Source organism: Xiphias gladius, chromosome 10, assembly GCF_016859285.1.
Source record: "Xiphias gladius isolate SHS-SW01 ecotype Sanya breed wild chromosome 10, ASM1685928v1, whole genome shotgun sequence".
Taxonomy (NCBI): domain Eukaryota; kingdom Metazoa; phylum Chordata; class Actinopteri; order Istiophoriformes; family Xiphiidae; genus Xiphias; species Xiphias gladius.
In genome coordinates, this window is record NC_053409.1 from 12,367,352 (window position 1) to 12,381,361 (window position 14,010).

At 40.7% G+C, this 14,010-nt stretch overlaps 3 protein-coding genes across 3 annotated transcripts in view; 2 read left to right on the forward strand and 1 right to left on the reverse strand.

The window, feature by feature from the left end:
- Positions 1 to 6,813, forward strand: part of eml5 (EMAP like 5) — a 32,390-nt gene extending 25,577 nt beyond the window's left edge. The window contains exons 32-45 of the mRNA XM_040137397.1: positions 223 to 352; positions 491 to 589; positions 940 to 960; positions 1,412 to 1,585; positions 1,699 to 1,907; positions 2,175 to 2,332; positions 2,889 to 3,003; positions 3,102 to 3,290; positions 3,463 to 3,635; positions 4,019 to 4,181; positions 4,266 to 4,369; positions 4,490 to 4,643; positions 5,246 to 5,346; positions 5,451 to 6,813. Of these exons, the coding sequence (XP_039993331.1) occupies positions 223 to 352; positions 491 to 589; positions 940 to 960; positions 1,412 to 1,585; positions 1,699 to 1,907; positions 2,175 to 2,332; positions 2,889 to 3,003; positions 3,102 to 3,290; positions 3,463 to 3,635; positions 4,019 to 4,181; positions 4,266 to 4,369; positions 4,490 to 4,643; positions 5,246 to 5,346; positions 5,451 to 5,487 (1,827 nt within the window). The 3' untranslated portion in view covers positions 5,488 to 6,813. The remainder of the gene's footprint in view (positions 1 to 222; positions 353 to 490; positions 590 to 939; positions 961 to 1,411; positions 1,586 to 1,698; positions 1,908 to 2,174; positions 2,333 to 2,888; positions 3,004 to 3,101; positions 3,291 to 3,462; positions 3,636 to 4,018; positions 4,182 to 4,265; positions 4,370 to 4,489; positions 4,644 to 5,245; positions 5,347 to 5,450) is intronic.
- Positions 6,814 to 7,405: 592 nt separating this feature from the next.
- isca2 (iron-sulfur cluster assembly 2) lies at positions 7,406 to 9,660 on the reverse strand. The gene is made up of 4 exons (XM_040136428.1): positions 9,563 to 9,660; positions 9,176 to 9,341; positions 7,889 to 8,004; positions 7,406 to 7,794 (listed from the first exon to the last, which is right to left on the reverse strand). Exons 1-4 carry the CDS (start codon positions 9,622 to 9,624, stop codon positions 7,620 to 7,622), a joined length of 519 nt encoding a protein of 172 aa, XP_039992362.1. The 5' UTR covers positions 9,625 to 9,660; the 3' UTR covers positions 7,406 to 7,619.
- Positions 9,661 to 9,933: 273 nt separating this feature from the next.
- LOC120794914 (NPC intracellular cholesterol transporter 2-like) lies at positions 9,934 to 12,991 on the forward strand. The gene is made up of 5 exons (XM_040136307.1): positions 9,934 to 10,069; positions 10,348 to 10,449; positions 11,951 to 12,058; positions 12,171 to 12,343; positions 12,444 to 12,991. Exons 2-5 carry the CDS (start codon positions 10,368 to 10,370, stop codon positions 12,528 to 12,530), a joined length of 450 nt encoding a protein of 149 aa, XP_039992241.1. The 5' UTR covers positions 9,934 to 10,069; positions 10,348 to 10,367; the 3' UTR covers positions 12,531 to 12,991.
- Positions 12,992 to 14,010: the final 1,019 nt, after the last annotated feature.

The following is a 14,010-nucleotide window of genomic DNA, read 5'->3' on the forward strand; positions in this document are numbered from 1 at the left end:
AATAGATATATACAGATTGTGAATTTTATGTAAACAGAAGGAAGATTGAGAATGCTGGTCTCTAATGTGATTATTTCAACTGAAGACGCTGCGTGCTCATACTCTGTCCAGACAGCCTTTCTGTAATCGAATAATGGCGATCTTCTCCAGCCGGCAGCTGGCTCCGAACGTTTTGGTTGACCCTTCTGACTTTGTGGCGGCCCTTTTCTGACTCTCCCACAGGACCTGGTGTTGGACCTGGTATTTGGTTACCGTGGCAATGACTGCCGCAATAACGTGCACTACCTGAACGACGGGGCGGACATCATCTACCACACGGCCTCAGTTGGCATCGTGCTGAACTTGACGACCTGTAAGTAGACAGAGGAAGCCGTCTAGACGACGTGCCAACAGTGTTACTGTTTGCTACCTGAAAAGCAAACATAACATAAATGTATTTCACTTTGTATCTGTGTGTGGCGTGTGTGGTTTGGGTCTATTTTTCTTGCAGCCTGCCAAAGTTTCTATGTAGAACACAGTGACGACATTCTGTGCCTGACAATCAATCAACATCCCAAATTCCCCAACGTGGTGGCAACTGGCCAAGTAGGTATGTCTGTGAGAGGTTGACCTCCTGTGTCACCAGCCGCCTCATTTTTCTTCCCTGTATCCTGTGTTGTGCAGTGTGCAGGGGGATTATTGTACATGACTGATAGCCATTACCCCCCCACCCCCCCACCCACCCACCACAAGCTCCACTGTACTATAAAGCACCTAATGAGCCAAATTATCATTTTTGCATTTTGGAATAATTGTGGGATTGTAGTTGTATGCTGCAAATCTTCCATTAAGTGTAAAAGACAGGATGAGGGAGTTGTGAGTGCAAAGTAGAGGCTTTTGCTCAAAATTAACAAATAATTTGTGTGCTCTGTCAATTAATCAGATTTTCCTTCATTTCAGGTGATACTGGTGACATGTCAGGTAAGGACGTAACAAAAGTCTTCATTTGAATTAAGAAACATGGTGTTGTTAACTGTTCAAGGGAAATCTGTATGGATTCAACCCACGTATATACTTTAAGTCACTGCCATCTAGTGGTCATCTGGTTTGAGACATGTCTTTCTCTATGCAAACTTTCTGTATTTTAAATTCTAATGTATGATCCTAAAAATTGAAAAGCTATGAAAATATACGTCTAAACTATAAACTTTACCGTTTTAGTGTTTGTTTTGTTTTTATTCCATTAGTAAATTTTAGAACCCCAACAGAACCAACAATAAACATCTCAATTTTAACTTGGGTCCAAGTAATTCATAACTTTGGCTGGGGTTTGCACATGACACGGGTGACAATGAAAGCAGGCAGGGAAAAATGCAATAATATCATGGTGATTAGATTCCAAAAAGTACTCCTCACCTGGTCTCTTCCTCAGCCACCTCTCCATCTATTCACGTGTGGGACGCCATGACCAAGCAGACGCTGTCAGTGCTACGCTGCTTCCACTCCGGCGGAGTGTGTTCTGTCAGCTTCAGTGCCACAGGAAAGCTCCTGCTGTCGGTGGGCCTGGACCCTGAACACACTGTCACCATCTGGAAGTGGCAGGAAGGTAAACAACAAATCATCTTCCCTCCAACTTTGGGGATGGGAGGATTAGGAGAAAAAAAAAGCTTACCACAGTGGATAGGTCACACTTTCATTGCAATCTGGTTTGTTTCTCAGGTGCCAAGGTGGCCAGCCGGATAGGTCACACCCAGAGGATCTTTGTGGCCGAGTTTCGGCCGGACTCAGACACACACTTTGTGTCTGTGGGGATCAAGCACGTGCGTTTCTGGACGTTAGCTGGTCGAGCTCTGCTCAGCAAGAAAGGCGTGCTGAGCTCCATAGAGGACGCCCGGATGCAGACCATGCTGTCTGTAGCATTTGGAGCTGTAAGTGATTTCCGATCTTTGGAATATACAGTGTCTGTTCTTGTTTAGATATCTAATTGATCCTAACTAAAAACCAATTTTGGTGAAATTGTTAAAATGTTGCTTGTTCTTACTGTATATTACATTTCACCTCGTAATTTGAATGTACTAACATTTAAAGCTCACCAGATCCCAAACTGTCTGCTTAAATGTGCTGTGAATTGTCTTTGCATTGCTCGCTCTGCTCTCTTAGGCCACTAGATTAGTGCAGATTTGTTTTCTTTTCAGAATAACTTGACATTTACAGGTACCATAAGTGGGGATGTGTGTGTGTGGAAGGAACACATTCTAGTAAGAATAGTGGCCAAAGCTCATACAGGCCCTGTGTTCACCATGTACACCACACTGAGAGACGGCCTCATTGTCACCGGAGGCAAAGAAAGACCGTAAGTGCTGTTCTCTTGTATTAATACACTTGATCACACACCAGTGAGCTCCACTATTCACACGCTGAGAGTGGGGGTGGATGGTGATTTCATTTATCATATACATGATAATCTTTGAAAGGGATATTGTGATCAAAGTATGACATTGTAATACCTTAATAAAAGATTGCTTGTTAAGAAAAAAAGAATTAATATCCGGAAAAGCAGGTTTGATTGTTATCAGCCTTTTTCACCGCAGACGTTTGGACTTGTCATAGTTGGAAAAGCACAGGTTTTACTGGAAGCATAAATTATGGCTCTGTTTTTGTCTATGTACTTACAAGTAATTATGTACTTATCCAAATGAACATAATAACTAATAAGATTACATATATATGACAAATATATATACTGTACCTGGGCTTAACTGAACATGTGATCACCATGGCATATAGTTGTTTTCAAATTCCCCACATCCCGTGTGCAGAAAATTGCATCAGGAATTTAGAATATGAACTACATAAAGCTGTAGTTTTCCTCAGCTAGGGGATGAAACAGAACATGTTTTACTCCACAGGTCAAAGGAGGGAGGTGCTCTGAAGCTCTGGGACCAGGAGCTGAAACGCTGCAGAGCCTTTCGATTAGAAACTGGACAGATCATAGACTGTGTTCGCTCTGTATGCAGAGGAAAGGTACTTCACAGATAATCTGGTGCTCAGTAAATTTCTCCGCTCTCACTTTAGACTTCACCATCTGTATTTTGACACATTTTTACTCCGTGCTGTGTCAGGGTAAGATCCTCGTGGGGACCAGAAACGCAGAGATCATTGAGGTAGGGGAGAAGAACGCAGCGTGCAACATCTTGGTGAACGGACACATGGACGGACCTATCTGGGGCTTGGGCACACATCCTTCTAGGGACGTATTTCTGTCCGCTGCAGAGGATGGCACAGTTCGCCTGTGGGACATCCCAGAGAAGGTCGGCCATTTTACCTCCAGCCCCTCACAACCGCTCAGTCCAATGACAAATCATCAGCACTTCCATTTTTCTCTCATTTTATCAGGCTGTTCACAATTAATTTCTATATTGGAAATGTTAAGATGGTTTGCAACACTTTGTGATTTTCTCGCATTGCCTTGTGGGCAAACAGAAGATGCTGAATAAGGTGAACCTGGGCCACCCGGCGCGTACCATCAGCTACAGTCCTGAGGGAGACATGGTGGCCATCGGCATGAAGAACGGAGAGTTCATCATCCTGCTGGTTGCCTCGCTCAAAATCTGGGGCAAGAAAAGGGACCGGCGTTCCCCTATCCAGGATATTAGGTATTGATGGTAGAACTTTACATGAAGCGTAGCAGGGTTCGACAGATGCATCATCTTAGTGATATAAGGGAAAAGCAATGTATTGAGCCAGAATTCGCCTTTTGTGAAATAAGTGGTTGGCATGTCTATGTTTATGAAAGAGGTTATTCTGACTTGCCTCCTAGCCTGTTTTGTTATTTGTACCCTCCAGTAGATGTTCAGCAAATAATCAGCCTTTTGTCAGCAAAGTAAAGTTATCAAACATTCAGCAGGAACACATCTATCGGAAATTTAAGAATATATATTCATCTTTAGAAACTAAACTGTGTCAGATCCTAGTCTGTACACTAGGAAGTAAATCTGAGAGAACACGGGTCCTTTGTAACTGCCTGTCTTCCTTGCAGGTTCAGTCCAAATTCTCGTTACTTGGCTGTAGGCTCCACTGAGAGTGCAGTTGACTTCTACGACCTGACGCTCGGCCCGCAGCTGAACCGCATCAACTGCTGCAGGGACATCCCCAGCTTTGTGATGCAGATGGACTTTTCTGCCGACAGCACTTATGTCCAGGTACGGAAATATCTGAGGCCCGTCGGCTTTGCAGTGAGGAGGTCGTGGCTGTTTTCACCTCTAACCTCCAACGTCTTGAATCAGATATCCACAGGGGCTTATAGACGACTCGTGTACGAGGTGCCGTCTGGGAAGCAGGTCACAGAGCAGTCCCACGTTGACAGGATTACCTGGGCCACCTGGACCAGGTGAGAGTCACTGTGTTAGCACTGGCACACATCATCAATACATGCATTATGTTGGAAAAGGAAATAATGAAGTATTGCGTCTGAGCCCCAAGTGGTGTTTCTCCTTCTCTGTCTATCCAGTGTCCTCGGGGACGAGGTCATTGGGATCTGGTCCCGTAACACTGACAAAGCAGACGTCACCTGTGCCTGTGTGTCCCACTCAGGCCTTAACATTGTCACAGGCGATGACTTTGGAATGGTAAAGCTGTTTGACTTTCCATGTCCAGAGAAGTTTGTAAGTATGATTACATAATATTATTATTATTACTGTTTTTATTTTTCCAATGTTATTGCTTAATTAGGACAGTAACGTGTTTATCTGATGAAAGTATGACAGGATAGTTTTAAATGTGACATCTTTCGCCCTTCTGAGCTGAGATCTTAAAGCCACTATGTGATGGATTTAAAAATTCAAGACGTAAGCACCCCTCCAGTGGTGGTATCAAAAAAGGCACTGAGATAGACCCCAGGATTTTCTCCTTTTTCTACAAGCGAACACTCCTACGAATAATTGAAAATATACTGTAAAAGTCTTTATATAGTGACTTTAAACTCATTATAATTCCACAAAACCATTACATTTTTTCAACCTGTGATCGACGTTTCATTATATCAGTCCATTTCTTAGCATGCTTTTCAATTACTGAGAATATAGTATTGCTGAAATTGTGTGATGACTTAACCAACTTTATAGCATTTTTCAGCTGGAACTATCACTTCCCCTGATATTTTTGTACACTATAATGCACTATAAATGTGTCTGTGCTTTAAAACCGTAAAAATGTTGAGAGTAATTTGAAAAATGCTCTTGAGTGATGAGAATGTGGTCTCTTTTAGGCCAAACACAAACGCTTTCTGGGCCATTCTGCTCACTTGACAAATGTACGCTTCACAAACGGAGATCGCTTTGTTGTTAGTGCCGGCGGAGATGACAGAAGGTATGACCGAGGATCCAAATAAAAACTTGAGTTTAGAGATGACGTGAGAATCAAATATTGAACGATGCGTCCTTTCCCTTTTTTTTTTTTTTTGTTTTCTCTAGCCTCTTTGTGTGGAGGTGTGTCCATGCCCCTCACTGAGGTTCATGCCGGGACCGTCCTGCCTCAGAAAGTCCGGGTGTCCGCCCCGCATGGCTCTCCAGAGAAAAGAATCAGCTAAAAGATGCATCTCAAGAAAAAGGAGGAGGGCAGACCTGGCAGCTTGTAAATGAGGAAAGGCAGTGATTCGAATTACTGCCTCAAAACTAGGTGCATGCATATGTGCAAGGCTCATTTTCATCATAGCATCAGTCCCCATGGTGAACACAGGTGGCGGGCGCACAGCCCTCGTCTCGCAGCATCACATCATCATGGAGAAAAAAAAAGGTCCTCTCTCCAACACATTATGTGCATATCATTTTAGTGGTGGATAATTTTTTAGAATGAGTGAATCTGTGTACGTGTCCCAAGTGGCAGTTTTGCCACTTGGCAGGCCTATGAAATTGTGTTAATGACAATGCCATTTTTTAAAACATGTAGCAAACTGAATTAGCCTTAATCTGAGTGTTGGACTTATGAGGGTTTGGTTTTCTTTTTGTAATGTGTTTGATTTACTTTTTGGATCATGTAGTCATTTGTTTGTTCTATTTTTACTGGTAATTCCAAATCCTGTGGCCTTCCTCCTGAATGTAACATCCACTGTTATGTTCTGGATGTCAGCATGCCAAAGCATACTATGCACTGTACACCTGACCTGGTCACTGTGTTACCCCGATGGTTCATTTATGGTTTGTTTATGTGGTCGTGTTGTTGACTGGTTGACCTCAGACCTCCCTCAGCAGTGTTTCCCTCATGACATGTTAACGTGTGCATACTCGTTTGAGGATCTGTTTATGGTTAATGGGTGTGCATGGCTTACTGGAAGACAATCTGTCCGAACCAAATTCCTCAGAAAACAAAAAGAACAGTTGTAAATTGATGTTTCAATGCGCTGTTACGAGTCTTTCGGTCACTTTTCAGTGTGCTGCTACTGTATGATGTAATAATGTCGCATTTTCATGAATATGAAGGGTGTGACTTTTTTCAACAGTAAGTTAATGTTTTGTGTGATCAGATATATCGCTTAAATGGAATGTTTTATCAGAGAAAATATGAAAAGCGCAAAACATTTTGCTCCTTGTATTAAGACTAACTACAAAAAAAAATGTTGCTGCATATTTTGATTTACATTACACCAGTGTAAATATCATTTGTAGATATTCTTTTTGTATATTTTTTGTGAGATGTTTCTTAAATTCCACTTTAATAAAAAAGGCAACCAGAAATTTGAGCTTTGAGTGAAAAATGTTCACTGAGTGAAAACAACGTAAATAATAAAATGATCCAAAATGCTGAGAAACCAATGTAATGAAATCAACAGTGCTCAAACTAACCTTTTATCAATTATCAATAAATAGAAACATTTCCCTGTTGCTCTTTCATCATTCTGATGTTGTCAGGAAGTGCGTCATGTCAGTACTATTTAAAATGAATAACCCCCCCCCAGCGTGATGACTTTGGACAAACACCACTTTTCACATTATAAAAAAAAAGACTGAAGGTTAAAACATTGATATTCACTCAATTTTATTTAAGATAACACAACTATAATATAGCTTAGCTCTCTATAGATATGGTCTATATACATATTTTACATACAAAGGCTAGGATGGAATCGTCCAACACTTGCACTGAGCCTTTGTTTGGTTTGAAGACATGGCATGTTACAGTTGCCTATCGTAAACTGCTCTCAGTAAGCATTGCTGACTGTCAATCTCTGCAATGATTTATCAATACAATTGCCTTTCACTCAGTTCAAGTCATTTCACACAAAAAAAGCAATAGATTATCTACCAGTTTCATTGTTGACAAAAGATGTTATTAGCTAACTGAATAAGGAATTCAGAATATCAGAGACAGCTCAATATAACGTAATACCGAGTTACCAATTTATTAGGTACACATTTACTGTTAAAGACAATCTAATATAATATGACTGCAAAAATTCTGCCATTTCTGAAACTTCTGTTTAGTATGTGTTGACACTTTGTCAGAGAGGTGTGGATACATCCCAATGGTGACTAGTTGTAATATTGTAGGATGAAATGTTTGTAATATTTTATTGGATTTTGTACCTGATAAATTGTTAAATCAGTGTATTAAGTAATATTAATGCAGGTAACAGGGAAATGGGATCATAGTTTGACAGAGAAGGAGCTGCCACAGGAGCAGCCATGATCAGCTTGAGGATTCTTGAGCACTTGGAAGGTAGAGCGAATCAGCTCCTGGCTGAAGTCCACCGTGGCTCCTTTCACAAACTCCAGGCTGTCCTGGTCCACGATAATGCCCACTCCTCCCTGCTCAAACACTCTGAGGAACAGAGGGGACGGCAGTGACGGTCATTATTGAGCATACAATGTTGCTCTCAGGAAACGACTGGAAAGCGAGATTAGTATTAGCTTACCTGTCATCTTCATTCTTGTTACTATCGACAGAAAACTTGTACTGGAACCCAGAGCAGCCTCCTCCCTCCACATGTATTCTCAGGTACTCGCCCTTCCCCATGATCTCCTCTAGTCTCTGGATTAAAGGTGGTGGGGGTGGGGTTAAAGCAAGAGAAATGAGGTGCAAAGCGCAAAAACTTTAATTCAACTCCACACATTATTGAGAAACCGTCTGTATGGTTTCATTTGACAGTCCATAATACCATTTTAGATATCTAAAAAAGTATTTTGACAAATCAAAATCACACTGCAAACAGTCATATTGCAGTTACAACTGCAAGCAACAGTGATGCTCAAAACGATCCTGTACTGCCCTTGACAGTTCACACACCAAATGAGAACTGGAGATAGCTGTCATTTTGCTTTGATTAGCCAAAACAAATGTTTTAAATTTGTGAAAAATTCTAAAAAAAAAAAAAAGGTTTATCATTAGACCGAAGTTAAAAAAAAAAGAGTTAGAACGTGTCATATTTTAAATAAAATTACCTTGAATTCATGTTTAAGAATTCAGATTGTCAACACTACATTATGGGACCTATACTGTACATTTGATTGGAGATTGCATTCAGCGTAATGACAAAAGTAATCCGAGATGTTTTACATTTGCAGTTCATAACCCAAAAGTAGAACTTGAGATATATTTCATCAGCAATTTGACAAGTCATAAATTAGATCCAGATATCTACACCTTGAATTCTGTCAACCTAATAATTACTATGGAATAATGGCACAACAAAGGGCCAGACCTACCCTATGCAGAGAGAGGGTGATAACTTAAGCCAGCATTCATTTTGGTGCGAACAGACAGAATGACTTCACTGAGAGTCGTGGAGAGCCGAAAGAGAAGTTATCACGGTGGTGACACCATAGAGGCTTTGTTGACAAGTGTGCAGGATCAAAGGGTCCTGCAATGGTTGGGTCCTCAGACCCTCATCAGGAACAATATGAATATGTAGCAACGTTGTTGATACAGTGAGGACAGTAACTGACAGTGTGTGGGAGCCTTTAGGTTTCTCCACAGGCAAATATTTCAGATGACACGTAAATGTTAGCCCGATACTCCCTACAAACTATAAAGGCCGACTCTGACCTGATGACATGGAGTTTCTCTCCTAACACAGTTACTCCACTGTCAACACTGGCTCAGACTGTAGCTTTTTTCTTCTCTTTTGCAGCGAAATTAACACCAAAAAATACAAACCAACATCACCAAAGAGTAGGATGCTTAATGGAGGGTATCTGCTGACCTTCAGACATGACTCAGTGAGGTGTACTTTATCTTCAGATGGACCTGACACCGCTGGCTTCTCCTGGGCTGAGGCGCTGCTGAAGCGCCGGAGCCCCGCCGTGGGGTTTGGAGGCAGCCGGTGTGACCGCTGGCTCACGCTGAGGTTGTTCAGAAGGGTAGACGACCTGCAAAACATCAAGACTGCGTTAAGATCAGATCGTATGAGAGCAGAAGGACTCGAAACGTTACTGGCTGTAGTTGTAGCTTGTTACCTAACAGTTGCGTTACAGGCTAGCTTGCTAACTAGCTGGCAAAAATTCAACACAACAGTTATTTGTTCCCAGAAAGAGACTGTTTACAGGTTAATATTTTTGATAGGATAGGATGTACAGCAAGGTAACGTTACCTAGCAAAGCTCAACATTTTTGACTTTGACGCAGTTAACATAACTCCTCTCACGAATGACATCTTCCACAACAAATGGTGGTAAGTCCCCCCCCTTCAGACGACGAGAAACAAATCGCGCGATTATTGGCTAAAATGTGATGTCTGTGTAAAGACACACGCCCATATTGGTGAAAATACGGTCAGTTTATTGGTCAGTTTACCTGCCAATCATGAGGCATTTGAGATTTGATTCGACAGTTGAGATTGGGAAGTGTTCACCTCGGTATTGCCTGTCAGGCACAGCTCTCCCGAGGCTGTACGCCGCCCCCAATAGGACCCACCAATCCAGGAGACGCAGGAGCGCAGGACCAGGATGTTTTAAACTGAAGGGGGTTCCTGACAGGCTAAATTTCGGGCGATAAAAACGAACGATACTTATAAATAGGTGTTACTTCAATCTCGTGATAAAGCGCAATAGGAAGTGGGAGGCTGTTGTTGCGTTCACGCCAACTGAAGCGCGTCAAAGGTACAGTTTGTTCATTCAGAGGTTCTTTTGTATTAATTGGACAACTTACTGTGTTTGTGCTCTTTACCATATTGACAGCTAGTCGAAGAGCATTTGTTCCTGGTTTTTAAAAAAACTTCTTTTAATCGTTGCAATACTCTGGACATGTGGGAGACAAACAAGAAGTCATATGATTTAGCACTTTGTGCTGGACCGCTCGAAGGCAGGCCGGTCTGATGAAGTTTACGTAGCGCTATCAGTTGCATCATATGTGTGTATATATATTTCCTAATTTTTAGGGTCATACTTGAAAGAAAGCATGGACGTCCGAGCAGGTTTCATCGTCTCCCTCTGCTTGATGGGATTCACCTGTGCTGTGCCAGTGAAATTCATAGACTGCGGTAAGTTTCGCCTGACCATCTTCAGGTGAAGATCTACTTCTCTCTGGTGTATAACCGGTGAATCATCGCCTTTCAAATGGAAGAAGTCAGCTGATGAACCTGACTTGTACTTTTACCAACAACAAAAAAAAAAAATCAGGAGAAAGAGAAAAATATCAGTTGCCCAGAGACCATGGTAATGTCTTCAGAAGTCTTGTTTTATTTGACCAACACTCAAAAATCCAAAGATATTCTAATTAAAACGATTAGACAAAAAAAAATCTTAAATTGGACAAGCAGGGAATGGCTTTTTAATTTTTTTTAATTACTCTAAATTACCTTAATTGTCAATCGAAATTGACATTTAATTTTCTTTCTTTCCTCCAACTGATTAATTTGCTGCTGTTTCAGCACAAATTTCCACCTGTCGCACCTGGATGGACACGTATCCCACAGATATTGTTACCTGTCCAATACACCCTATATTTATCACACGCTCTGGCTCATTAACAACTCCCTGATGTGCCCATCCTTGTGGTAGTCTGGCATTTAGTTGGGAGTTTCCTGACTGGTCAGAAATGACCAGAAATAAATACTCCAGCAGTTTTGTATTGCCCGGATTTTCCTCCATAGCCACAGAGGAAATAATACAGCCAAGTAGTAGTACTCCTCATGACAGGTAAACTGAATTTGTGTGGAACCAGGGGCGTGCCCGTATAACTTTCTGTGTTAACCTAAACCATACGGCCACAATAAGTAGGTTTCCAGTTGGATTGGGTCTAATAGTTTTGAAATAAGGTCACCCAATGAATGCAAAAAATGTGTGGTTAGTGTGGTTATCCACTCTAATACCAAAAATGAATAATCTCGCAGAATACTTTAGATTACATGCTTGTCCCACATATTTCACTTTACATTATATTAAGACCGGCGTCCAATCAGACTAAATCTGTTATATTGGTTTAGTTAGAAGTCTATCTTCTTTTTATAATTGTTTTGCCACTGTGTGTAAGGACACTGAGAGCTACTGGAAACTAGCATCGCAATACTTGTATGCTGAAAATACTTGACCAATAGAGTTGATTCTGAAATTTTTTTTACATGACTGATAGGTCTGAAGTGAAAATTTGTGTTTAAAATCAAAGAATTGTCTTTTAAATAAATGTATTAGAACCTCTGGCATAATAATGTTACTGTTCTTTTCACTCGATGGAATAAGATGATCTTAAAGGTTATAGCATAAATAAATATAACCAAATTACTTTTTCTCCCATAACAAAACCTGGAATATCTTTGGGTTTTTTTTTTTCTTCTTGGTAATCTACTTAACCCCTTTAGTAAATCAAATCAGACTGCTAAATTCGGATTATAATTCGCTCGCTAAAGCATGAAGTGCCCAATTGGATTTACTGTTTGGGATGTGTTGGTCACTTCTAATGAAAATGGAGCACACATAACAAGCAATGGCAGCAGAATAAGCATTTAACTTTTGAGTCTCACTTTTATCATGGTTTTTCTTCAGGCTCCTGCTCTGGAAAAGTGGTCATGGTTGACATAAGCCCTTGCCCCAATCAGCCATGCCAGCTACACAAAGGACAGTCCTACAGTGTCAACGTGACATTCACCAGCAGTGAGTGGGCTGTAGCTTTTCTTCTAGAAACGGCTCAACATAAATGCTTGCATTTTTTTGTTTTTTCTTAACTTTTGAGCTAATGATGTCCTTTTTTTGTAAAATCTTGTAGCTGTGGAGAGCAAGACAAGCAAAGCATTGGTTCACGGTATTATTGCTGGAGTTTCTATCCCCTTCCCCATTCCCAAGGAAGACGGCTGCCAGTCTGGAATCCAGTGTCCCATCCAGAAGCAGCAGACCTATCACTATCAGAACACTCTACCTGTGAAGTCTGAGTATCCCGCAGTAAGTACTACATGTGATTTATAGCAAGTCATTTTTAAGTAAATGTTGGAGGAAACAATGCACACCTAGTTTATTGACTACTCCTTTTCTGCATTTCTAGATAAAGCTGGTTGTGGAGTGGGAACTGAGAGATGACAACAAACAAGACTTGTTCTGCATCAGGTTCCCAGTTCAGATTGTGAGCTAAACTAGCAACAATACAGACAAATGTTTTTTTTGTTTTGTTTTTTGTCTTTTTTTTTTTTAAAAGGGATTCAGCTTTGAGTAAAAACCTAAATGTTAATAATTCCAGTTAAGATCTCATTTTATTAATTAATCATTTGATTTTAAGATGTATGTCTTTCACTAGTTTGCAAGACTTTGCTGCATACACACACATCGTAAATAATACTGAGGCAAATAAAAGGTTGATTTTTGCTGCGACAGTCGCTCTTAAGAGTTGTGGATGGGAAATAATGTGGTTAGTTTGTGAATGACCCTGACTTAACTACATTCCACTGCAATGCAAATGGTCTTGGCTTACTGGCTGCTGTGTAGTCAGAAAAAGTACACACTGTGCTTTTTCTTTACGAAAATTTTTGTAACATTTCTTACTGACATTGTGCTACCAAATGAAAAGTAAATTATAATAAAGAAATCGAATGTATACCCAAGTTGCACTGTGTGAATGTGACCTGAATAAATGGCACAAGTGCATTGAGCATCTCTTGTAAAATTTGTGCTAAAGGGACCATTAGAGCAGTTCTTAGCTTTCCCTATGAACTTGTCACTTGTTGATGTAAACAGAAAGTTTGCCTATGATACTCAGTTCCCCCAGAAGATGATGAAGCGGTCACTGAGTGGCAGTATAGCGTCTGCGTTTGCTGTAGTTTGTCTTGCCACTGCTCATCTCAGCTTTGCAACAGCAGGTGGTGAGTTTTGTGTGTGGTTTATTTTATTTTTTTGTGACAAATAGAGCATTAATTGAGATTAAGACTTTACTGGGGGAAGACTTGACATACTTCTGAAATTTTATTGGTCTGAGCATAGGCCAGCAGCAAGGAATACCAGTATGAAGGCAGAGGGAAAGTTTTCTTAAAGTAGATGTCATAAGACCTGAAGTGGCATCATAACCCGGTCACATGTACAACATCCAACAAAGCAGCTCTAGAAGTCCTCGCTGAATATAAACAAAAACTGCTGTCCATTGTGAAGGAAAAATGAACCAAATGTTTGAGGATAAAACCACAACAAAAAATATATATAATAAACCTCCACAAGGATATCTTCTTTACTTTCACTGCAAACGTTTGGAATGCAAGCTTGAGATGCGATGCATTCTGCAGTATAGAGGGGGAAAAAAAAAACAGTTCATATCCAAACACAATGAGCTTGATAATGTTGAATAGTGTTAGTTTAACATAATCAGAACTTTTCAAGTAAGTTTGAAATGTTCCTGACCTAGTTATCCATGTGAAACGATAGCCCCACAAAAACATGGGCTAATTTATTACTTTTCTAACAGAAAGTCAGTCATTAAGGCTATAAATAATACCTATAATATATTTGCAGTTTCACTCACACTGAGGTAGGCCAGCAGCATCAAGGACCTTGCCTAAGGGTCCACACTGGTTATGTGTTACCCCATTCTGGCCAGGATTCAAACCCCCGACCACCTGCACCAAATC